At 34.4% G+C, this 24,765-nt stretch overlaps 2 protein-coding genes and 5 non-coding genes across 15 annotated transcripts; 4 read left to right on the top strand and 3 right to left on the bottom strand.

Annotated features, from left to right (window-relative positions):
* Window positions 1-1,376: 1,376 nt before the first annotated feature.
* Window positions 1,377-8,154, bottom strand: dve-1 (Homeobox protein dve-1; the record flags this gene model as incomplete). Of its 5 annotated transcripts, none has more annotated exons than NM_001392715.1 (9): window positions 1,377-2,112; window positions 2,163-2,332; window positions 2,882-3,029; window positions 3,335-3,634; window positions 3,685-3,847; window positions 6,216-6,325; window positions 6,378-6,492; window positions 7,187-7,313; window positions 7,955-8,154. In NM_001392715.1, the coding sequence occupies 5 exons, from the start codon at window positions 3,754-3,756 to the stop codon at window positions 2,029-2,031; spliced, it is 774 nt and encodes a 257-aa protein (NP_001380218.1). The 5 variants fall into 5 exon arrangements, 4 of the variants coding, with proteins under 4 accessions (NP_001380218.1, NP_001370744.1, NP_001024984.1 ...); NM_001029813.7 differs by having other exon boundaries at window positions 1,392-2,112; window positions 2,163-2,341; window positions 7,955-8,141; NM_001351875.4 differs by having other exon boundaries at window positions 2,029-2,112; window positions 7,955-8,135.
* An 81-nt stretch (window positions 8,155-8,235) lies between these two features.
* ZK1193.8 lies at window positions 8,236-8,418 on the top strand. Its single transcript, NR_070328.1, has one exon. It is a non-coding gene; the product is annotated as an Unclassified non-coding RNA ZK1193.8 (non-coding RNA).
* Window positions 8,419-8,731: 313 nt separating this feature from the next.
* On the top strand, window positions 8,732-8,864 carry ZK1193.9. Its single transcript, NR_070329.1, has one exon. It is a non-coding gene; the product is annotated as an Unclassified non-coding RNA ZK1193.9 (non-coding RNA).
* A 102-nt stretch (window positions 8,865-8,966) lies between these two features.
* On the top strand, window positions 8,967-9,098 carry ZK1193.6. The gene has a single exon (NR_070330.1). It is a non-coding gene; the product is annotated as an Unclassified non-coding RNA ZK1193.6 (non-coding RNA).
* Window positions 9,099-9,107: 9 nt separating this feature from the next.
* ZK1193.10 lies at window positions 9,108-9,232 on the bottom strand. Its single transcript, NR_070332.1, has one exon. It is a non-coding gene; the product is annotated as an Unclassified non-coding RNA ZK1193.10 (non-coding RNA).
* Window positions 9,108-9,232, top strand: ZK1193.7. The gene has a single exon (NR_070331.1). It is a non-coding gene; the product is annotated as an Unclassified non-coding RNA ZK1193.7 (non-coding RNA).
* An 11,361-nt stretch (window positions 9,233-20,593) lies between these two features.
* F52D1.2 (Gag-pol polyprotein) lies at window positions 20,594-24,554 on the bottom strand (the record flags this gene model as incomplete). Of its 5 annotated transcripts, none has more annotated exons than NM_075702.3 (7): window positions 20,594-20,787; window positions 20,835-20,891; window positions 21,818-21,883; window positions 22,182-22,256; window positions 22,910-22,954; window positions 23,078-23,275; window positions 24,285-24,363. In NM_075702.3, the coding sequence occupies 6 exons, from the start codon at window positions 23,243-23,245 to the stop codon at window positions 20,698-20,700; spliced, it is 501 nt and encodes a 166-aa protein (NP_508103.2). The 5 variants fall into 5 exon arrangements, 4 of the variants coding, with proteins under 4 accessions (NP_508103.2, NP_001309694.1, NP_001309696.1 ...); NR_136382.1 differs by having other exon boundaries at window positions 20,698-20,787; window positions 24,285-24,314; NM_001322608.3 differs by lacking the exon at window positions 24,285-24,363 and adding an exon at window positions 24,462-24,554 and having other exon boundaries at window positions 20,698-20,787.
* Window positions 24,555-24,765: the final 211 nt, after the last annotated feature.

Genomic DNA, 24,765 nt, shown 5'->3' on the forward strand with positions numbered 1-24,765 from the left:
TTCTTAATGTAATAATTAAATAAAACTAAATAAAATTGTTATCAGGTTTTTTTTGTTTGAAAAAGTTAGTTTATCCAATTGAGGCTCTTAAATTAGTTGTCACTGATAATGCGATTATACTCTTCCATTGGCAAGTTGTTCTCATCTAGAATTCGAATAGAGCAGAGGTTGATGTGTTGTGAAAATTCAGTTTAAAATGTTTACATTTCAGGAACTTCTGGAAAAGACAGTGGGAAACAGAAATAAAAATGGTTAAGCGTTCCACTTTGCTTCCAGCTGTTGTTTTTACAGTCGAGAACTTGCAGGTTTTTTGTTACTTACAAGTTTTTTTATTAATCAAACAATTTTTCATGTGATTTATTCAAGTGAGTTATGTTTTAACAGTTGTATTACACTGGCAACGTTCTATAAAGCTTTATAAATTTTTTAAACCACCAATGAAACTTTGTTTTCACTTTAAAAAATGTTTATTTATGCTATTTATAGGATTATTGCAAAGTTTCCGCAAAAGTATAAATAAAACTGCTTTAAAAAGATTTTGAGGCAATTGTTAAGACGTTTTAGGCTGAACAAAAATTCTGAAATATTTAAAAAAAAAAATTTATTAAATTGTTTTGCCTATTTTTAGACTTTATTAAAAGCATTACAAAATTGCAAACTTCCTCATTTGTAATAGTTGCAAACGTTACAAAAGCAGTGAAAACGTGCTCGGAGAATATCAAATCGACTTCTTTATATTCCATTGTTATTTTTTGATGAAAACCCGCTTTAAGTTCTTATAAATTCAATTTGAAAGTCTGAAAGTGAGTTAAATTACTTTCCTAGTGAGTATAACTGGACTGCATGTTGAAGTGGACGACCTCTTCCAAGGCAAACCTACAACGTGTACGTCCTTGCAAGATTTGACTGACAATCCAAGTTTATGGAAAACTTCTTTTCTTTTCAGTTCTGCAATATTTCGAAAATTCGAATAAATTATCCAGCTTTGAAATAATAATTGTTTTTTTTAGTCGAAACTTAGATTGCACCTGACAAGTTGTTAGCGGAAGGAAGTAACTTCAGTGCCAGATTTTAGAACGAGTTTTCACCAACCAAGTTTTTTGTCGCTCTAGATAGTGTTCTGAATATTTTTTTACAAAAAATTTGAAAAGGAAAACTCAACTCGTACCCCTGACATTTTTCTCAGACATTTTTTTTGGTGCACGCGTGAAATGGCTCAAAACTTTATTGTTAAAATAGGGAGCTTTTTTCTCCAAAAATAGCTTTTTAAAAGTTATAATTTCTTGAAAAGTCTGAAAATTTTCTCCTACAATCATGTCTGTTTTTATTTTTGTGTGCCAATTTTTTAAATAAAAAATTGACCATTTTTTGTAAAATTTTTTTTCTGAAAAAAAAAACTTTATTTCTCAAAACATTCAAATAAAAAGAAATAAACGTGGTTGTATGTCAAAATTCTGAATAAAAGTTTTTGGCATATAAAGGGCTGAAGCACAACTGAAAAGCAGAGAAAAGTTTAAATTTGACAAAAAAAATTGAGAAAACGGTGGGCAAGATTGATATTGGAAGTGGTAGACATAAAATTAAGATGAATAATATTGGAAAGTAGTGTGACGGTAAGAAGGGAAACATTGAAAAACCATTAAAACTATGTGATCTGTGGAACATTGAAAGAGACAAAGAAAGCGATGGGAAATTGTTGATTGAAAGAAAGAAGGAAATTAAAGCCGGCTTAATTTCCCATCAAGGTTAAACAAGACAAGAAGCGACTAGAAGTTTTGCAGAACGAAAGATGCGTCGAGATATACAGCTAGCGATTAGGTGTAGCTTACAGACAAAAATCACAGCTGGAATGAAAAATGAAGTAGTGATTTTGCTCTTCGTTGAAGAGAAATTGTGGGGCACTGAAGATCAGGAATTCAAGGGGTACACCAGTATGACGGTTAAAGAAGGAACTATTGATGTGAAAAACTTAATGTTCTTTCGAAATTAAAGATAATAAGATTTTGAAAAAAGTTGGAAATTTTAATTTTATACGAAAACCTTCTGCTCAAGCTTTTCCTGCATTCCATTCAACAATCGCTTGCATTTTGCACGTCGATTTTTGAACCAGATCTGCAATTCGAATTCGATAACTAGTAATCAGTATTAATATAGAATATTACCTTCACATTGTGCTGACTAATATGCGGATAATTCTCTCGATAAGCGCAGTTGTTCAAGCATTGTGTGTACTGATCGATTTGCATCCATGTCGGGTGAGGATTCTCTTCGAACCATTTTTCGAGGACGGGTAGCTCGGTGAGTGGGTCGAACATCAGGCGTGAGCGAGCCGCTGAAAACACTAAAACGGAGATTATTTGCTTTATCGTTGAATTTTTTCAAACGTTCCGCGTCAGTGATTTTATCGAAAAATAGAAGTAAAATTCCACCTTAAAGTTTTCTTGTCGAAAAGATAGAGAATTTTTATGCAGTCATTTTTCATATGCATAGCAAACGCAATCTAAGAGCGTTTTAGAGATAGCAACCAATATAGGTTTTCAGACTGAGTATCATGAACATGGCCACCTTCTCGATAAGTTTGAGCCAGTACAAAATCCCTAGAATATTTCTCAAAATCAAGTTTGCAGTTGATTTTCTGTTTTATTTCTGTAAACACAATACCTAGCCTCATTTTTTTTTCCTCAGATCTCAGTGATCGTAATGGTTGTCTGTGCGAAATTCGACGCCCCACATTTCTCCCTTTGTTATGTGTCTTCGCGCACTTTGTGTATGTCTATGTGTGTTTGTGTGTGTGTGCTCGCTTCTAATTTATGAGTTCTTGGTTCAACCCATCTCCCTCTCTTTTCCGTTAGCCTGTCTGTTTTAAAGCTCTTTGTTGTACCTGATGAGTTGGCGTTTTGCATGGAGTTGGTGGATGATGAGTGGGTGCTGAATGCTCCGAGGTCGAGCCCGCTGAGAAGCTTTGGGGAGGTCGAGGACAATGATTCGCGCATTGAGTTTGCCATATCCGGGGAGGATGCAATTGAATCCTGTAGGAAATGTTGCTTGTTTTGGGATGAATAATTTTTAAAGGTGGACCATAATTGTGTCGAAAAATATTTTTAATTGGCGCTCAGCCGACGCTGACAGTTTGGAATAAATTCAGATTTTCGGCCGTAGTGTTAGGTCTTTATAACCTTATCGGTAATATTTAGCAATTTGGGAGATGTTATCTTTAATGTGAATCAGAATCGAAATAGCCGAAAATCCGTTTTTAGCGTGATTTTTCAAAGCTTTTCAGCACGAGCAACGCTAATCAACCTAACTATGGCACAAACAGTCAAACGTAACTTACAATTTCCGGTTCTGGTTTAATATTGATGGAAAACAAAGTATCTTGAATAGTTTCATCTGAATTGCTATGAATCTCATCATCGGCTGGAGATGGCGAGTCGGAGCCGCCGACAATCTTGGTTTCATCCAGTTTGTCGTAAAAATCAAATTTTTGACGTTGTTCTCCAAACAGGGACTGGAGCAAGTTGAGTTGGAATCCCGGGAGCAGCTGCGCCGCTGTCTGAGCTGACGAGACCTGCACTAGGTCTACTGGAGCTAAGGTACGGGAACTCGAGCGTTTTTGTGTGAACCAATTGCAAATCTGGAAATTCATTTGATTAATGGAGTAATATGTAGGCGCATTAAATTCACCTGTTGATAGCTGATCTTGGAATTGTTCTTTCTGAACGGACTCTGATTGAGCTGGCTTAAGTAATTGTTCATTTTTTGTTTAGATGGATTTGCATCGGATTTGAACCATTTATCAAGACGTGGAATTTCGTAAAGAGTGTTGAATCTTTGTACTTGTGTTGGGCTGAAATTAAATACATACATTATTATGTGTACTGAAAGTAATATGAAAGCAGGCGTTTATCTTTCTTGAGAGTGGAATGAAAAGAAAATCATGTAGCGTATTTCTTCTATTTGTATTGCACCCGACTACCTAACTTTGAAACGTTATATCTTAATTCATTTTAAAGAGTATAAATACACTTTAAAGATATACATATATTTTTAACTACGAATCTATAGAAAAATAACTGAAAAAATATTTTGTTAGTTAACAACTTCGAATAGCACAAACGATAACTGAGATATAAACAGTTAAAGTTGAACAATGTGGTACAATACAAATAGAGGAAATACGGTGTAATTACTCGTATACAAGTTTTTTGTAAGGATAGTTTTTAATCATTTTTTACTGACACTTTTTCTCCAATCACGACTCCATTCTGATAGTTATACTGGGTCCCCTTCTTCTTGTTTTTGCGCCCCCCCCCCCCCCCCGGGTAACAGTTTGGATATATCACTGTATGCACACAACGCATTCAATCTCCCTTTTTCTATTCTTTATTACTCTTTACAGAATGCGTCACCGCCGTCCTTTCCCATTTTGCCCTTTATTCTGCTGTTCCCATTCCCTCAGAGCAATATGTACATGTTTTGTATCCTCTCTTGTGTCTGTATGTCACAATAAGATTACTCACAACACAACTCAATTATTTGTACAGTTGGAAATTCGAAAATTTGGATGTGCTTCGATGACTGGAAAACTTGATTTCAGCTTTTTCTTTTTCCTTTTTTCTTCTCGTTGGAAGAAGGAGTTTCAATAAAGGAATATGTGGAAAACAACTGTCTCCATCACTTATAATTTGACTTCTTCCCTTTGTTGTCTCGGGAATGTAGATCAGCAGGCAGTGGCAGTTTCAGAGATGTTTTCACGGGTCAACAAGGGGCCAAAACCAGTCCTGATCTCTTAGCCTCCTTCTCTTGAGAAATTGAGAAAGACACAATGGCATGATGGAGGGCACTTAGAGAACGACCGAATTTGATCGTTTTGTCTTTTGTCTCGTTTTTTTTTTGAAATTAGCTATCTTCATCTCAGTCTAATACTGCTCTCTTATCCGGGCATCAACCGTACTGTCAACCGGCTTAGTGGAATTTATAGTTGAGTTACGAAATAAAACTTGAGTTTTGGTAATTGTTAAATTCTGACAAGCCACATATTTGGTGAATCGTCTCCTAAAAATTTTAGATTTTCAAAAATTTTTGAACTCAACCATTTTAAGTTGGCAAATAATAGAAGGCGTACGGTGTTTTATTATTTTAGCACTAAGAACAAGGAAAATTTTTGGTACTTGTGGATTATTTCACCTCATTTTGAAAAAATAAATTTTAACATTTTAAAATAAAACCGTGTGTAGTTTTTTATTTTTAGGCTTAGAAAAAAAAAAAAAAAAAAAAAAAAAAAAAAAAACGTTTTCTGCTACGCAAATGGGTAATAAAGTAAAAAAAATCAATTTTATATAACGATTTTACAGTTTCAAACAATTTTTTATAGATTAAACTTGTCTTCAAAGCAATTCTTAGATACTTCGGTATAAACTAGTGTTTCTAACTTCATTCACGTATATCTTCATCACTTTGCCTTCCCCTTCCCATTGAACCCATCCCCTACTCTTTTCCAATCCCAAACAATCATCGTTTTCGCACATTGTGTGTGGGGGCTGTCACTAATAAGATGAATGGTGATGATGGGCACCAAAGAAAGAGCAAATGATACAATCTGCCGGCTTGTTAATCCCCGACGCCTATCCATTCTGATTGTTACGACACTTGAAAACAAAAGGCGGGTTTTTGATGAAGACAACCTCAGGAAATTGAAATTCTGACGGGGGGGGGGGGGGAGCTCCAATGAATCCTTGCGGTGGAAATTAAACGAAACTAACTATTTAAGTTAAGTCCTCTCTTTTCAGATGTGAATAAGAATGCACAGACGTGGAAAAGTATATTGTTTATATGATATCCGATAGGAATCGGTTTTACCTGATATCTAGAGACAGCAAAATTCCATCTCCTAAATTTCCCCAAAAATTTATAAACAAAATGGGTGCTCTCTCATAACTTTTCCTTCAACCACAATGTATACACAATCCTGCCTGCAGCTCAAAATTCCTAACCAATCCATAAAGTCTATTTCTACAAACAAGCCGAGAGGGGGCTTAACTCGAGCACCGAATAGCGGCTTAACTTGGCGCTACCCCCCGTGTCACTGCTCTCTGTCTTTTCTCTCAAACTCTGCCCCCCCCCCCCCTCTATTCACATCCAACACGCACAGCGGGATTACGGTGGCTGGTTGGCTGACTGGCTCGCAACTCATTGCATGGGCGGCGCTATCTTACCTTCTACGATCCTCGTTCGTTTCCAGCGTATCAAGCCATTCGTTGACTGCACCAATTTGTTCGGAATTCAAGAGTGTTTCATCTCCGGCAATGATTGTGTTGATGACATCCTGCAATTATCAGAATTGAAATTGAATTATTGAGAAAATAGCAGCTACCCACCTTAACCTGCTGATTATCCACATTTGTTAAAACATTGGGATTTTTGTTTACTGCAGCTTTCAGGAGTTTATTCTTCACCTCACTTATACATTGCACAGAATTTGAATCCGTAGATCTGAAAGAAAATCATGATGATGGTCATAAAATTGTGTGTGTGTATAGGCATATGTGTGCCCAGGGATAGGGCTATAAAAATCGAATTCGGTCCGTGAATGGTTTGTGCTTTCATTGGTCTCATAAAAATTGCGTCGCAGGACAAAGCGCTAAAGCTTTTGCGGTATTTGTGAGTGCCATGTTTGATAGCAAACTAAATGCCAAATATCAATAGAATATGAACGATATAAAGAAATGAAGGAAGCGACAATAATCCGCAAACAGATAGGATAAGTCATACGGGGATCTAGGTAAATAATTTTGTTGGTCCCCGGACCCTCCCGCTCCTTTGACTTTTGATGACTAGAAATGCGCCCCAAAATGTATCTTTTTTCAGCCACCGCCAATTTCAATGAGTTTTCCCCCTTTTTTCCTTCCATCACTTTTTCTCTCCTGTACACATGTCTGAATGTGTTTATATATATGTGTGTGTGTGCGAGGCGCGCATTGTACATACCTATGTTTGCCATTTTCTTTGAGTAGTTCTAAAGAGGATGTATAGGGGTTGTGAGGCGCGATTTTGCTCACCTTTACAGAATGAGCCCCCCGGAGCACACAAACCTCCCGATCGACAGTCGTCTGGTTGGAGCGGGATTGGATGGGATAGATGAGGTTATAGTGCGGAGTGAAACAAGAATACTTCAGGAAACACTTACGGTTTTGACAATATTTTTAGCACTACATGTGATGATATATCTTTGAAGAGGTTTTCCACAGTGTCATCTAAATTTTCAGTAATTTGATCGAATGGCAAGGGTTTCCAGTTGTTTACTTGTATGAGGCCTGAAATTTCTGAATTATCGATTTTCGGACAACAAATGCAAAATATTTTTTTAAAAAACCCTATGCAATTCCCTTCGTTTTCTTTCCGATTTCCCTTTCACATGATTGCATAATCTTTGGGAAAGTAGATACCAAGGAGGCAAAGCCGCCGAGAAAAGAACAGGTTCGACAGTCTGTTTCACTTTCTACTAAGGTGGAAGAAAACGTGAAAGTGAGAAAATGGGAGGAGGGCGCTGAAATCGCAGAAATACCGTTGATCTGGCAAGAGGCGCAGAACAAAACACATGAGTGGGTAGGGTCGTCTTAGCCAAAAAAAAGTGGGTGATCTCGGGGTAGGAGGAAGATGTATATCTTCTTACAGCATAGCGAAGTTGCGCAACCACGTTATGCTTCAATGAGATTGAATTGAAACTGAAAGTAGTTGTCAAGAAAAGGAGATCCCACTCAATACTCAATTACTTACTCGCCTAGAGTAGGGTAAATCTGTCAATCACAAGATAGATCTGTTATCCGTTTTTGGCGAATGAAAAAAAGGAACAAAAATGAAAGAAAAGAAGATAAGGAATGTGTACTACTAATACCAAAATAGTTTAGCTAGTCACGAGGTCTATGGCAATTTTCAAAATGTTTTCTCAACTAACCTCGAGCACTTGTCGACATGCTCGAATGTCCAAGAGCTGCTAGTACAGTTTCGACGAGTTGATTTAATGTAGTGGTCCCTGCGACAATTGCATAAGTGTCTGTGATCATGTGTCCTTCGTTTGAGCATGTCAAGCAATGTTGAGAGCGAACTGTTTCCACGATTACCCTCATTGGGAACATATCTAGCTGAATGAAACTTTATATTTGAAATTTTTAAAATAAAAATGAGAAATCGAGATAAACTAATAGCAGAAGAATCGAAAGAAGAGCCAGAAGATAGTTGGATAGATTTAGCTCTGCGCTCCGATTGGTGTGCGGACTTCCCGCCCACTTTTCATAGATATGGAGGAGGCGGGGCTTTCTATGATGCGGGGAAGATAGATAGAAAAAGAGCGAGTAAGAGAGAGAGAGAGAGCAAGAGCAAAAGAGATATGGTAGTTGTGGCTAGTTGGAGCAAATAAGGTGGAAAAGAAAGCGCGCACCTATTCAACCGTAATTGCGATGGAATAGAGCGGAGAGCAACAAAAATGGAAGAAAGGGAGATAGTGGGATTTGTTAAGGCGATTAATGAAAAAAGAACGGGAGACACCAAGTTTGGATAACAGATTTGCAGTCTGTCCAAGAGGGGGTTAGAAATCTTAAGACACAAATAAAAACAACGAATCAGGCGACATGTACTCATTCTTCTTACTTCTTACTCGCTACTGAAGACAAGTTGAAGATGAGAATGGATGGAAACGAAAACGAAAACAAGATTTGATATGGAAAATCTGAAAGAAGGCGACCACGTCGTCGCCAAGAAGAGATTGAAGACGACGAATGGAGCGAAAGTAGTAAGGAGGGGTTGAGGGGGGGGGAGGTCGGGATCGAGATGGCATAATGTAGGAACCGGATGGAAGAGTCTAAAAGAGGCAGAGAATGCGGAAGATGAGGAGAAATAGGTAGGTGAGGTAGAAAACAGTGGAAAAAAGAAAGATGGGGCTGGTTGCCAACCCTCCCCCATCTGTAGAAACGATCATGTACTACTAGTTCGAGAAAAGCCTCGGGTCGTTGTGGTATGGCATCGTCTTAGTCTTCGTCGTTGAGGGAGGAAAAAAGAAGAATCGAACAAAGACAATCCACTTGTTCAAGATTTTCTCTCTCTCTTCACTCTTCTACCCTATAACCCCGCCTTTCTCTTTTCCTCACCGTCAAATCGAAAATAACGACGCTACACATCGCATAAGGGGCGCATCAGAATTAGAATTGTCCCGATGTGTCAGCAGAGATAAAGGTTAAGTTACTTATAGAAATTTTAAGGATGCGCGTTTCGGGAGAGGAGGGGGTCTGCCAGTTATAGATAAGACAGTGGTTGGAATGCAAGTCACTATTTACTTAGGAGCTCCGAGTGGGTTTGGGATTATTGTCGATAAGATAATGTGTACACTTTTGATACTTCGCCACACCAAAACTCAAATCCGTTTCTAGAAATTTATCTAACAAGGTTTATTGTTAAAATTACTATGAGTCAAAAATCAACAATTGGTATAAAACGTGGTTTTGGAAATATCTAATTTTTCAGAATTTTTGCAAAACTCTGTGAGACTCATTGATTAATCATTGTATTCTACACTTGTATTATCTTGCTCCATCTCCACATAATCAGTTCTAACAAACGAATGTTTGTGCCCCTAAGCCTAGAGGATTTAGTTTAGGTGTCATCGTAGCGGCTAATTGAAACAATTGCAATCTGGAGCAATACTGAAGCAAGGAGAGGGGGTTCGAATAAGCCGGAAAGAGTAATCCCGGTTGCTTGAAGACACCAACCCCGCGGATGGGATTATACAAGAAGCATGAAGTAGAAGTATAGGGTAAATGAGACCCTTCTTACAAATTTGAAAGTCGAGAAGTTCTAGACTTCAAGGGGCAATGCAAAAAATCTCAGTTTTACATATATTACGTATCGTACGGTAACGCAAAAGAGAAGATTAAAGAGGAGGGGGGGGGGGGGGAAGTCAATTGAAATTCAGCGGCCTTATCATACGATATACATTATATGTTTACCAACTCAATGGACCGGACCGAATGGAGAAAGAGATGGTAGGGAATGGAATAATGTGATGGGTTATGGTGGGTGCTTGCCCCTTGTTATATGATATTCAGTATTTTTGAAAGAGGAATTATAAATATTCTGATTTCAGTATGATTCTTCAAATTTGTTTTATTATATGATTCTTACATACAAAAACTGTAGGACATTCAAAAATTGAGTAAGAAAATCCTAAAGGTGGAGTGGTTGTCCCAAAATGACGGAATATCATAATAAAACTTTCAAAAATTTTTTTTGAATTTTTTCTATTTACAATCAAAAAGTGGCAATTACTCTGTTTTTGCCACTCATAATTTTGGAAGTCGACCAAACAAAAACATTTTTTCTACGTTTTTTTACTGTTATTTTGTTTTAATTGTTTGTGTTAAAACATCGTAGGGGTGGATCCATGCGACATTGCTTTGGACTTTTTTCAAAAGCTCAAATTATTCAAAAATGTTGGCAATTTGCCAAAACTTTGACCGGAAATTATTAAAAATATAAAATTTTTTGGAGTGTTTTATTATGATATTCGGTTGTTTTAGATTATTATAAGTGTATTCAGACAAAATCCCCACGTAAATTTGATACAAATTTATATGTAGCTTTCAAATTTACAATCTACTCTCAGAACACACGTGTGGCTGCGGCAAAACTGCTGACGTATGTAAAAAAAAAGATGACAAACAGTGATGTTGATTTAGAAATTGAATGTTTTTGGGTTTAAACTTCTTTAAATCCAGACTGTATGGAAAATAGATTTCAAAATTCTATCGTTGGTTTCGAAATGACCCAGTTCTAGTCATCATTCAAGAGCCAGCAAGGTTAGAGATAAGGAAGAAAAGTGTGGGCCAATGTGATCTTCAGCTCACCGAGCACAGCACACATGTCCACACGAGATAACACGTCGAATAAGGCGCGTTGTGTGAAACAGAAATAAAACCAGCCGGGCGGAGGAAAGCGCACTGTACAATGTCAGTCGACCATCGGTTATCAACATGAGCCTGATAATCCGTACCACCACATCTACATATACAAGAGTTGGGAAGAGAGAGAGAGAGAGGGGGAAGGGTAGGAGAAAAGGCATACTGAAAAGGGTATGAGGCAGAGCGGATGGTGAATAATATACACTGTTATGGACAGATATGAAAGCAGGAATGGGGGAGAACAAAAAAACCATTAAATCGCTGGAAAAAACGGAAAAACAAAACAATGGATTTTAGGAGAAAAGTAGCTGAAAAATGTTAATTGTAAAATTTTAATTTTAATATAGGCCCAATTTTGACTGGAAAAGCTGTCAACTAAAAAAATTGTTTCATTTGAAAGTATTAAATTTCAAAATCAACTAAGCCAGCTGTTACTCTGTTACTTTAAAAATCTCTGAAGCTTGTAAGTCAATGACCAGTGGCCCAGAAATTATTGGAACCGGCCTGTGTTCCATCTTACCTAGCATACTCTGCGTCTCCACCATTTTCTGGAGCATCTTTTGGTGATAAGAAAGCCGTTTCGAAAGAAAATGTCCCAGCTTGGATGACTCTTTGACTGTACCGAAAAAGTTGAAAAGTTTATACGAAGGAAGAAGATGAGAGAATCAAATATTGGTTCTGGATGGAGGGGGCGGTGGTGATGGAGGCCTCTTTTGTCTAATGCTTTGTCATCTGGGGGGACACAAAAGATTTTCTGTGGCCAGCACCTTGTGACAAATAATATCAGTTATCACATTTAAACAGTTCTTGCAGAATTATGTACATATTTTGGAATTGCACAATACTTTTGAAATATGAGGAAGTGGAGCTAGAAACTGTACCAAATGTATTACTATTTAAAAATTATTACAAAATACATCACATAGACATATTTTCTGATAATTCATTTTCCAAATTAGCGAAATCAAATCTTTGGAGTAGCGCCAATGGGAATTTAGTCTAAATATATTTATAATGACCAAAAAATTAAATATCATATTAAAAAATTCAAAAAATTTTAGATTTTTCATAATCTCCGACCAAAGTTTTGGCAACTTGCCAACATTTTGAAAAATATTAGCTTTTGAAGAAATTTAAAGAAATGCCGCACGTTCCGACCCCTACAATGTTTTAATACAAATAATTAAAACAAAATTAAAACATAAAAAATGCCGAAAAAAACATTTTTTTGGTCGACTTCCAAAATTATGAGCGGCAAAATCTGAGAAATTGTCGTTTTTTAACGGTAAAGAAAAAAATTTCAAATTTTTTTTTGAAAAGTTTAATTATGATATTTGGTCATTTTGGCATCATAGGAGTGGTTTTAAACAGTTTCCCCACTGGCGGTACTCCACCTTTAAAATGTATACATTATTAGAATATGGAGAGGTGGTTTAAAATAAAAATTTTCCAAAAAAATCTCAGTAAAGTAATTTTATTCATTATTGTAAAAAAAAATAATATGAGGACCACTGAGAAAAAAAAAAATTACTGTAATAGAAATAAAATAGTTTTATTTAATTATTTAATTTTTATTTATATTTGCAATTTTTTATATTTGCAATTATTTTTTGTTATTGAATTTAATTTTGCTTCGTTTCATTTTTTGGTTAATTTACTAAATTTTTAAGTATTAAAAACTTTATCTAAAATTTTTAATAACTTTGTAGAAGAAATTTTTGTTAAAATTATAGATTTAAGTATATATTTTTTTGAATAGTAATCATATAACCAAAAATTGAGAAAATTTTTTAAAAAATTAAAAAAAGTATATGAAATTTTCAAAAATGTTGTAAAACGTTTTTTTTTTCGAAAAAAAAATAAACAAAAAGTTTACTCAAAAACAATATTGCTACTTTCAGAAAAAACTTCCTCACACCCATCAAACTACATTTTTCAAAAAATAGATAAGACGTGTTCTCATTTTTTCTCTGCGTACTTCTCCCGGGGCACGTTGTGCAAAAGACTTGAACTGTGTATTTGATCCTCTGCCGACGCCATCCTTCCCATCGCCTATGACTCATTTGAGGTGTGATTTTTCCTTGAATGGAGGGGGGGGGGGGGAAGACTTATATTCTCTTTCAAATATCTTATCGGACTGTAAAAGTATTGAAGTGGGAGGGTGTGAATTCAAATATTGCCTATTATGGCTCTGGTATTTGCGCTGCTTTTGGCATTTGAATGGATGTTTGACTAGTGATTGGAGGTTGTGATTCAGAGAGTAAGCTCAACAAAGCTAGAGAAATAGAAAAGTAGAGTAAGAATATGTATGATTGTAGTTTGTAGTTTATTCTAAAAATCACAAAGACACTAATGCTCCGCACAAATTTTGTTTAAGCTAAACCACTTAAGATCGAGATTTTTTAATGAATCTGAAAACAATCAAAAAAAATTTGTTTTCACAAATTCTCATATTTTTTCGTAAATTGGAACTTGATTGAAACTATAATAGATTGTATTTTTTCCATATTTTATTGCTTGCTAACAACAACTGCCCAACAATCAACTAGATATCACCCTGCACCCATACGGAGCCACAATGTCGGCGCAGGGACTCACAAACCGTTTATCAGTGTGAATTGTGGAATATCGCCCCACAATAGGCTTTGAATCTTATCAGTTATCAGCCGACCTGGATGAAAAACACAGTGATGTTTGCTTGCAATCGACTTGTTTGTGGGAACATTCTGGCTCATCAAGTTGAGCTGATGTTGTGGATCTATTGAAAATGAAGCATGAGATGGGAGGGGGGAGTAGGAGAAACTTTTTAATTTGCTCATGGGAGATAGAGTAGGGTCAGTGGGAACATTTTTCAAAATTTTTTAGCGCTATATTTTAGTGATCTAGTGAGAAAAACGGTTTTGAAAATTTGACGATTTTAAAAGGTTGGGATTTTGCCTAAATAAACTTATAATAATCCAACACAACTAAATATCATAATAGAACACTCCAAAAATTTTTTAGATTTTCTTTATAATTTCTGGTCAAAGTTTTTGGTAAATTGCCAAAATTAAAAAAAAAGAAAAGCTTTTTTAGGAAATTTAGAGCAGTGTCGTATAATAAAAACAAAACTTCATTATAAAAAATGTAGGAAAAACGTTTTTTTTGGTCGACTTCCAAAATTTTGAGTGGCAAAAATTGACTAATTGTCACTTTTTGACAATAAATAAAAAATTTTCAAAATTTTTTTTGAAAAGTTTCATTATGATATTTGGTCATTTTGGGACCATAGAAGTAGTTTTTACGCTTTACCACTACTCCACCTTTAAATAATATTTTCGTACAGGTAAAAAGCATGCTACTACTAGAGTTTAGCATAGAACCTTCAAGTTGATCATATTGATTCACCAAAAACTATTATTCATGTAAGAGTCTTATCAAAATGTTCCTACTGTTTGAAAGACACTATGATTTACGTGATGATTTTCAAAAAGACATGTTAAAAACGCTAAACTGCGAGGAAATTTTCTAATTTTTAAAAGAAAATTCTAAGCAATTTCGCATGCTCAAGTTTTTATGCTATTTAGTTTTAAAAAAATTTTGAAAATAGTTAGAATAGAAAATTTGTTGGAACCAATGATTTGTTTGAAAGTTGATCAAATTAGAACTATAGGGACAAAAGTCAAAAATTTTGGGATTACAACCGAAAAAATTACTGTTGATCCACAGATATTAAATTACGAAATATTCAATTTTTATTTCTGAATTTTCCTATTGATCCGTTGAAACGGAACTCTGATTCACCACCAAAATTTTTCGAAAACAAAAAACATTTTTGCCCAGAAACCATGATCCCCCAATTCCCAGCATTCAATATTCCCAATAATAAAAACGTTTTTGGCTGCTGTTATCTGTGTGATATTCCCAACATGGAGAAAGACACACATATATGTACTTGCATACACATTCAAATGACACGACTTTATTATCGGCCAACGCATTTTTGGGTGACGGGGGGATGGAAGGAGTGTAAGAAGACTATATTAGCTCTCTCCGAAGCAAAGGGAAAGAGCACAAGAGAAAGAGAGTGAGCACAATCCCGAGACTCTGATAAACAACTGATAACAGTTTGGGAACAGGATTGGAATCTCTCGTGATTTGGGAAACATATTCATACGTAAGCAGTTTCCGTTTTACAGTACAGGGATGGAAAAACGTGATAAAACCAAAAGGTTGAACAATTTCGACATTTAGGAGATCTGTGAAGAAAAGACAAAAGGGCATAGAGAAGAAAGGGGGGGCGAGAAGCACAAAAAAGGGACGGGAACGGAATATGAAATCGCTACATAAAATATGGATGCTATATTTTATCTGTTTGTTCAAAACCAAGAACTGAACAGAACAGATCGAGATTTTTATATTTGTGCTTTTTTTTAGTTTTAAAACATTAAATTTAGATTTGGCAAACAAAGAATGGGTTTTGAGCTCACTATATGACATTTTAAAGGAAAACCTTTAAAGGTGCAGTGGCACCAGCGGGGAAAAAGTTTAAAAGTACTCCTATGGCTCTATAATGACCGAATATCATAATGAAACATTTCAAAAAAAATTTGGAAATTTTTTATTTACTGTAAAAAAATAAAAAAGTGAAGTTTTTCCATTCACAATTTTGAAAGTAGACCAAAAAAAATTTTGTTTCCCTACATTTTTTATACTGTAGTTTTGTCTCAAATATTAGTATTAAAGCATTGCTTTGAATTTCCTCAAAACCTCACTTTTTTCAAAATTTTGGTCATTTCCCAAACCTTTGACCGGAGATTATGAAAATCTAAATTTTTTTGGATTTTTTTATTATGATATTCGGTTGTTTTGAAGTGTATTTAGACAAACTTCCCACTGGCGCTACTCCACCTTTAAGCTGAAAATTGACATATTTCGGCTTACAATTAGACTTCCAAATAAAACTTTTGTAATTGGAAAGAGGACTTTCAAACTTGAAAAAAAAAACACTCTGAAGCCTATTAGTGCCAGTATTTGAAACACCCATAAACAATAGACAATCAAAGACTTAGAAAAATCTACATTTTAAGAAAAATTATGGTCCTCACTGAAAAAGTTTCAGATCGACTTTTTTCAAGGGTTTGAACTAGAAAAAACTAGTCACACTTTTTGCAGAACTATTTTTAAAACTTTCGGAAAATGTTTTTGAAGTCTGACTCGATGAAAATTATTCAGTATTTTGTAAGACAATTTTTGAAAATACCTCAAATTTTGAAAAGCTGGACAAAAATCAGATTTTCACACTTTTCTTTCAATGTGAAAATCTGAGCAATAAAAAAAATGTTTTGTTTTATTTTGTCCATTTCATCCAATTTGGCAAAATTTTGTTCTAGGCCTGTAGTGCGGGTCGGGGTCAAGTCCTCGTCCCCCGTCAGGCTTTCTGGATTAGGATCGCGACCTCAACCCCATTTTGTAAGTTTGCTTGGTAAAAGCTTTTTTTTTTAAAATTTTGAGGTGAAAATAAAATTGATAGAAAAGTTTGAAAAATCCTAACAATTTTGGCGTGTTTTTTTTTGTTTTCAAAATTTTTTTCTTTCAAAATTTTGTTTATCTGCAACAATTCAATTTTGGCGAATTTGTGCTTCGAGAAAGTACCATATCCACATTACCACCGACCTTCTTTTTTTGTGTATCATCAAAGGATTATTTTTCTACTTGGCAAACAAGTGTTCTACCTCCTACTCCCTAACACCGCCGCATATCTGTCTTGGTTCTCGCTCAGCCGTTACTTTTGACGGGACAATGTTAACGGGTGAATTGGAATAGGGAGTCTAGCTTAAATTTGAAAATTTTGTCGGATATTTTAAAATTTTAAATACCAGGGGAGAGGGAAAGAGAGAAGTTATAAAAAACTCATGATAAAATATTTAAAAATTGAAAATTTTCTGAAAATGTTTGGATTATAAAAAAGTTTTTAAGTCGCGAAATTACAAATAATAATAATAAAAAAATAAAAAAATAAACAATTTTTGAAAAACATTCTAACAACTCTTGAAAGTTTTCGCACAAAAAAAACCAGAAATATCATTACCTATATATAAAAAAATAATTCCGTTTGTTCCGTAGTTTGTAGTCTGTGACGTCATAGCTTACAAAGGCAAGGCGTTTTCGGCTGTTGGAGGGATATTAGTTTGGGGTTGGTAGTGGGATATGGCCGGGGTACTGTAGTAGTACTGTAGAGGTACTGTAGGAGTACTGTAGGATTACTGTAGTTTAGGAAAAATTGAGTTTTTGTCTTTTGAAGAGATATAGGTTTGGGGTTAGTGGTAGGATATGGCCGGGGTACTGTAGTAGTACTGTAGAGGTACTGTAGGAGTACTGTAGGATTACTGTAGTTTAGGAAAAATTGAGTTTTTGTCTTTTGAAGAGATATAGCTTTGGGGTTAGTGGTGGGATATGGTCGGGGTACTGTAGTAGTACTGTAGAGGTACTGTAGGAGTACTGTAGGATAACTGTAGTTTGGGAAAAATTGACTTTCCGTCTTTGGAAGGGAAATTGGAAACTTCGGGAAAATTTTGGAATGTTCCAGAACCTGGAAAATTCTGGAAAGCTCTAGAACCTTCTGAAAAATTCGAGAAAATTCTGGAATGTTCTAGAACCTTCTGGAAAGTTCGAGAAAATTCTGGAATGTTCTAGAACCTTCTGGAAAATTCGAGAAAATTCTGGAATGTTCTAGAACCTTCTGGAAAGTTCGAGAAAATTCTGGAATGTTCTAGAACCTTCTGGAAAATTCGAGAAAATTCTGGAATGTTCTACAACCTTCTGGAAAGTTCGAGAAAAAACTGGAATGTTCTAGAACCTTCTGGAAAATTCGAGAAAATTCTGGAATGTTCTAGAACCTTCTGGAAAATTCGAGAAAATTCTGGAATGTTCTAGAACCTTCTGGAAAGTTCGAGAAAATTCTGGAATGTTCTAGAACCTTCTGGAAAATTCGAAAAAAAAATTCTGGAATTTTCTAGAACCTTCTGGAAAATTCGAGAAAATTCTGGAATGTTCTAGAAGCTTCTGAAAAATTCGAGAAAATTCTGGAATTTTCTAGAACCTTCTGGAAAATTCGAGAAAATTCTGGAATGTTCTAGAACCTTCTGGAAAGTTCGAGAAAATTCTGGAATGTTCTAGAACCTTTTGGAAAATTCGAAAAAAAAATTCTGGAATTTTCTAGAACCTTCTGGAAAATTCGAGAAAATTCTGGAATGTTCTAGAACCTTCTGGAAAATTCGAGAAAATTCGTGAAAATTCTGGAATTGTTGTGGTGAGACCTATCGTGCTGAGACCCATTGTGGTGAGACCCTTAAAAATTTTGGCGGGAAATTCAAAATTTATGAGAACATTTTTTTGAGGGAAATTCAAGTTTTCTGAGAAACTATTTTTGTATTAGTACCTTCTGGAAGTTTCAAGAACTGGAAAATTTGGAAAAATTCTGGAATGTTCTAGAACCCCTGTAGGACTTTTTCTTTGTTTTGCTACAGCGATGTTCAAAGAACTTAGTAATTAATTATTCAGACTTCTCCAGTTAAGGAAAGTTTTTAAGTTATTAAAAAAAAGTATAGCTCTGTAGAATTTTTTCGAAAGCCTGATAATGACAATGTGTTGGGAGAAAAACCAGAAAATTCTAATTGTCTCTGTGAGTTTTCTGAATCGTATACCATGGAAAGTGAAAATGCGATTTCATCGATAAAGTGCCAACTTTATTTTGATGAGGCATTTGTGAATGATTAAAAGGGCATCTATGTGTTTTACATTTTAAACTCCGCCAGCCGTTGGCCGCGCCGGAGGCGCGGTCATCGGCTGGTTACCCATAATTTTATTGAAAGTTTGGGATTTTTAAACGCACTTGTTGCTTCAAAACATTTTTATTTCAATTTTGAAGTATTTTTGAAATATAAACTATTTAATTTTTGAGTTGCACAGTGGAAATAGTTTTAATTTTTCAAATCAAACTCCAGGAGATATATTCTGTGTAGTATCCAAAGTTGACTATTCAACCTAGGCCTAAACTTATGATCATAATCCGATTGTTGCTGAATATTCAAGTAACAAGAAGATATCACACCACTATCTTCAATAAGGGGATTATACATGTTTTATACGTTTTCGTACAGGTTACATGTGTGCCAATAATTTGAGGGGCAATAATGAGAAAAATTAATTTTTTTTGAAAAAAGTGGCGGTGAAAAAGTGTCTGAGATTTGAAGCACTTGACCCTCACGCCTTTTTTGTTTACTTTGTCTAGATGATGTTTTCTTCAGGTTTGCAATAACAGATATTCTTTTATATATATTTGGGTGATCAGTATATGCAGTTTCGACTGTATACAAGTTTTTAAATAAACGTTTTGAAAACGTTTTGAAACTAATTTTTCATTATATTATAAACCAGGAATAACTTGACAATCTGAAAGCTTTTTGGTGAACAAAAACTCAGAAAAAACTTTACATTTTTTTTGTTACAATCACGCCAATTTAAATTTCTGAGAAATAGGATATTACAAGTCGAAATCTCTCAGAATAGGATTTTTATATTGATGTTTTGTAATTTCTAAAATAATTAAAAGAGAATTTTTCTTGTGCATCTAGGTTTGAGCCACGTCTGCTGGGAACTGTGGCCGATCGAGTCGTAGAATGCTCCGCTTTGAAGCCCAGAAATCTGGGAAGAAGGCAGGCCTTGTATGCGTGACCTCTAAATTGCGACGGTCTTGAATTTTGACTGAAAGGGTACAAAACACCATTCAAAAATAATCATTAGAAAAATTCTGCAGGTATTGTTTTTTTTTTCAATCTGGAGCCATTCAATACTATAATATATTGAAAGCTAAAAAATCAAACAAAAATCATTGTGTTTTTACAGAACAAATATTTTCTCTTTTATGTATAACTGTAGATGAAGTTTTCTCAAGTTTTACTCCCTTTTTTCCTGCCACCTATTATTGCGCAACAGGAGTCGGAATCCGTCCTGGCAGTCACATTGAAAAGGGATTTTGCGCCCATCGAATCGGTTTCTATATTTTTTTTCTAGCGCAAAAAGGTTTTGTATCCTTGCAAAACGATTTTGTGACCTTATGAAAAACGTGCAGCCGACACCCGTAGAGGATCGCGATATGAAAGTATTTTCTATAAAATACCAACATTAAAATCTGAGAAAATGCTTCAGAGGAATAAAAACTTGCAGTCAAAGTTTTAGGAAAACTTATAAATTTAAAAATGAAGATGGAACTATGGAACTTTCCCATTTTTTTTCAATAGAATTCCAAAAACTTTAAAACTTTTTGAAAACTAGGTTATAGTTTTTTTTTTTTAATATTTCCAATTTTTGTTTTAAACTCCTTTTTGACTTGCAGAGTGTTCTAATTAAATTTTTTAAAAAACGTTCAAATTTCTCTCATTTCTCTTCTCTATCTCTACATTGTCTTTGTCCGTTCGAGATGACATAGTTTTGTTGGTTTTTGCATGTCTCACACCTAGATCAAGACTTTTTGTAACATTTTGGCTAATGTTTATGTGATGCATCAGACTGACAATGGGATACTGTAGTACACAGATAACAAGAAAACATTTGAATTCTTACTCCAACGCTGATGAATCTTTATGGGGGGAACATCGCAATGCTTTCGGAAACTCTTTATTCCTTTTTCTGTTTCAAATTTGAAATTTCGAATGATAATTTCCACATGACTCAAGTATTATTAAAATTATAGTTTTTGAAATTGAAACTAATCAATTTTGATAATCCGTTCTTCTTTTGCAGAACTCATATTACTTGATGGTGACTTGGCAACTGGAGAAGTTTCAGTGTCACAAGACTGTAAATTGAAACAAATTGAATTTTTTTTCTGTACCTGACACTCACCTTTGTCTTTATTTTTTCCATAGCTGAGTTTGAATCTCGTTCTTGAACAACCGCGTTCTGAAATTTCGAATTTTTTACCGGGAAAAGTTTTAAAACGTTTTTTTTATATCTAGGGCTGGCATGTTTGGCGGTTTTTTGAAATTTGAAAATTTTCCGAGCATAGGTATTCACGACGGCCGACGATTTCCGAGTTTAGACACTTATTATAAAATTTTATGACTAGTACAGTGAGTTGCCAAACTCGGAAATTGTCGACCGCTGTGAAAACGGTGAAATCGGAAGCCGGAATTTTGAAAACAACTTATAGAATAAACACACATATTAAAAAATGGTGCCAATAAACGTAAAAGTGTACATTCCACCACAATTCCTATAATAAAAAAGAAACTTAAAAAATATAATTTGAAGGTTTTGATTGAAAATATTGAGGCTTTGAACCTGGAAAAGTGTTTTATTTTCGAAAATTAAAACTTTGATGAAAATACAGAAGAAAAACTATAAAATTTTGGAATGTTTCAGCTAACTTAAATATTTGTTGTTTCAAAGTGGAGTACGATCAGTGGGGAAATATTTGACATTTTTTTCACAATAGTTTTTAATATGTTCCTTATTTCACCTTCAAGACATTTTTGAATAGCTCCAGTGAGGATTTTATCTAAATATGTTTACAATGATCCAAAAACAATTGAATATTCTTTTAAAACACTCTGAATTTTTTTTAAGATTAAAAAAATTCCAGTCAAACAATTTGGAAAATTGGCAACATTTTGAAAAATAAGAGTTTTCGAAAAAATCCAGAGCAATTCTAAATGTTCCGACCTCGAGAATAATTTAAAATTAATACATAAAACAAAAATTTGAGAGTAAATCAAAAAATTTCAGATTAAAAAAAAGTTTCACTACGATACTTGGGTATTTTGGCAATATTTCAAACATTTTTCCAATTGATGCTTCATCACTTTCAAGCCAAAATAACAACTAACCTGTCGACTTAGACGCGGACGCTGAAAATCTCCGGATAAGTTTTTTGACTTGGTGGTGTTGTTCATCTGGAAGTGAATATTACAATGTGTTTCAAAGAAAAATGTGAATATTTGGTGGCACAGCGTAGGTTATATCAACAGAAAAAGAAATATTAGACTCCAATAAAACCTAATCTATTCTCAAAATACATAGCAGAAACACGAGTCTGCATTAATATCTCGCGTGACATTTCGAATAGGACAGGGGTACTGGCATCAATTGTTAATTTATATAAACAATCCATGAACATCTGGAAGAATATAACACGCCGTCCGCATATTGTTTAAACAAAAGACTGTGATGTCTTGAAAAATTAATTTTCACCTTCTCAACATATCCCAGGTTGACGAAGCCGTGCTCAAATTCGTCAATTTTTGTGTTAAAGTCGGTAAGAAGACTCTGGAAATTGGATGTTAAAGGTGGAATAGCGCCAGTGGGGAAATTGTTGAAAACAACTCCTATGGCCTCAAAATGACATAATAGAACTTTAAAAAAAAACTTTGAAATTTTTTATTTACTGTCAAAAAATACAATTACTCAGTTTTTGTCACTCTTAATTTTGGAAGCCGACCAAAAATAATTTTTTTGTCTACATTTTTTAAACTGTAATTTTGCTTTAGTTATTTTTATTTAAACATTGTAGGGTTCGGAACATGCGACACTGCTCTAGATTTCTTCAGAAGCTCCAGTGCCAGTGGAGAAATTGGGTTGAAACACACAGATGGTACCACAGTGGCCAAATATTATATTTTAAAAATTCAAACAATTTCTCTGAATTTTGTTATATGATTTTTCAAAAGCTGATAGAATTTATTAATATGATATTCGATCATTGTAATACCATAGGCGTGTTTAATCCAATTATTCTAGTGGCGCTACTCCAAAAATTATTTTCTTTAGGTATAAAAATAAATAAATGTAAATTAAACTAATTTTTTTAAAAATGGAACCGTGTTTTTTTTAATTTCTGCAGGAATTCAATTATTCTACCTAAATCTACCTAAAAGGTGTTTAGGTTTTCTTTCGGAAATCTTTTTGAAAATTTCACTTACCGCTCTTGCAAGATCCTCATGGATTAAATCCATTGCCGGGTTCATCTAAAACAAAAAACATTTTATGACTATTTTGCTTGATTTTTTATGTTCACAAAAAAAGCAATTTAATAATTTGCAAACGTCCATGAGAAAAAGAAATCTTTTGAAAATTAAAAAAAAACTCACATCGTAATCCTCATTTGAAACAGACGCATATTCGATATGATTTTCATTTTCTATGGAAAACAATGATTTTCCCGAAAACCTGTCTTCTTCATTTTGCCTCATCTTCAAAAAACTGCCAATCTTTTTGAACATTGTCTTCTTTTTCGGCATTTTTCCAGAATTCGTCATTTTGTTCTCTAATGTTCCGTATATTGGTTTCTGGAATAAATTTTGTATTATTGCATACTTGAAATGACATGACGATTTTTCAGAAACTTTTCCTATTGAAAAGTCTTATCAGTATTTAGCTTTCTATAGTTACACCGTGTGGTGTGCATATGAAAAAGTTGACGCAAAAACTCCTTGCAGAATATATTTCAAAAATGTAAAACTAAAATATTACTCAGCATGTGCTTTAAAAATTTTAGTTGGCAGGAAATGTACTCGATTTTGGAATTCAGTTAGGCTCAAAATGGACAGTAGTGAAAAATTGAAAGAACAATTTGAAAAAAAAATTATTTAGGTGAGTGTTTGAGCTAAAAATCTAAAATTAAACTTTTAATGGTAGAGCCCGGTTTTTAAAAAAGCATTTCTATGATTCTGCTAAATTTATATTCCTACTAAACCCGTCTATCAAAAAAACAACGGTTTTTTCAGTTTGATGTAGAAATAATGTTTTAAATGCTTACAACACACGTGGTGTCAGGCTGTCCCGTGACCTACAAAAATGTGGGAATTTTTCGCTCAGAAAATGTGACGTCAGCCCGATCTTAACAATGCGAAATCAGTTGATATCAGCATTTTTTGTAAATCAAAGTAGATCAAACCAAATTGGGACACTCTGACACCACGTGGCAACAGTGCTTTAGTTTTGTTGAACAGCGGCAAAAGCTCACTATCAGTTTTCACAATTTTTTCCAGCTCGACAAAAAATTAAAAATTTTGCAACAATTTTTGAAAAGCTCTATTTCCATATTTGGCTATGTAAAATTATAGGCGTGTTTTAACAGATTTTGCACTGCACCCTACATTTTAAATAACTTCACACTAAAGTGAATAAACTGAATTTGTTTTTTTTTTAATTGATAATGTGTTGTTTTGAGATTTTTTTTTTGTTTAAAACAGCTTAGGTAACCTAGAAATAGATTCTAGAAATTCAGATTGAAGATATTAAAAAAATATAATCAAAACGTGTCGTCACCGGAAAAAACACTCGCCGTTTACTCACCTCAACTAAAACGCAAAAAATTGTTCAAACATTTCAAAACGGTCATAAATACATGTTCACTTCCTTATCACTATTGCTATCACAATTCAGAATGGGGTATTCTTCCTGTATTTTAGTGTTAACAAACAAACTAATTGAGTGGGCTGCGAATGAGTATTTTCCAATGCAAAAACTCACTCTCCTTATTGCAACCTCCGAGATTTCTGTTATTTTTGAGCTAATTTTGCTTTCGAGAAGTTTGTAAGCGTTTCTTGGAGGCCACGTTGGCATTTGGCCTGAAAAAAACTGCATAAAAAAAATGAATGAACAAAAAACGGGAAGTTGTATAGTGTAGCGCAGCCGGACTTTAGTTTGCTTTGACTGACAATTTTATTTTCAATTTTCAATGCTTGGTCAGAAATGTTTGCATTTCAGTGTATGGAACAGTTCAATGTTACTTCAGCACAGATTTTTCAGTATTTTTCCAATTTCGTGTTCCCAA

Source organism: Caenorhabditis elegans, chromosome X (assembly GCF_000002985.6).
Source record: "Caenorhabditis elegans chromosome X".
Taxonomy (NCBI): Eukaryota; Metazoa; Nematoda; class Chromadorea; order Rhabditida; family Rhabditidae; genus Caenorhabditis; species Caenorhabditis elegans.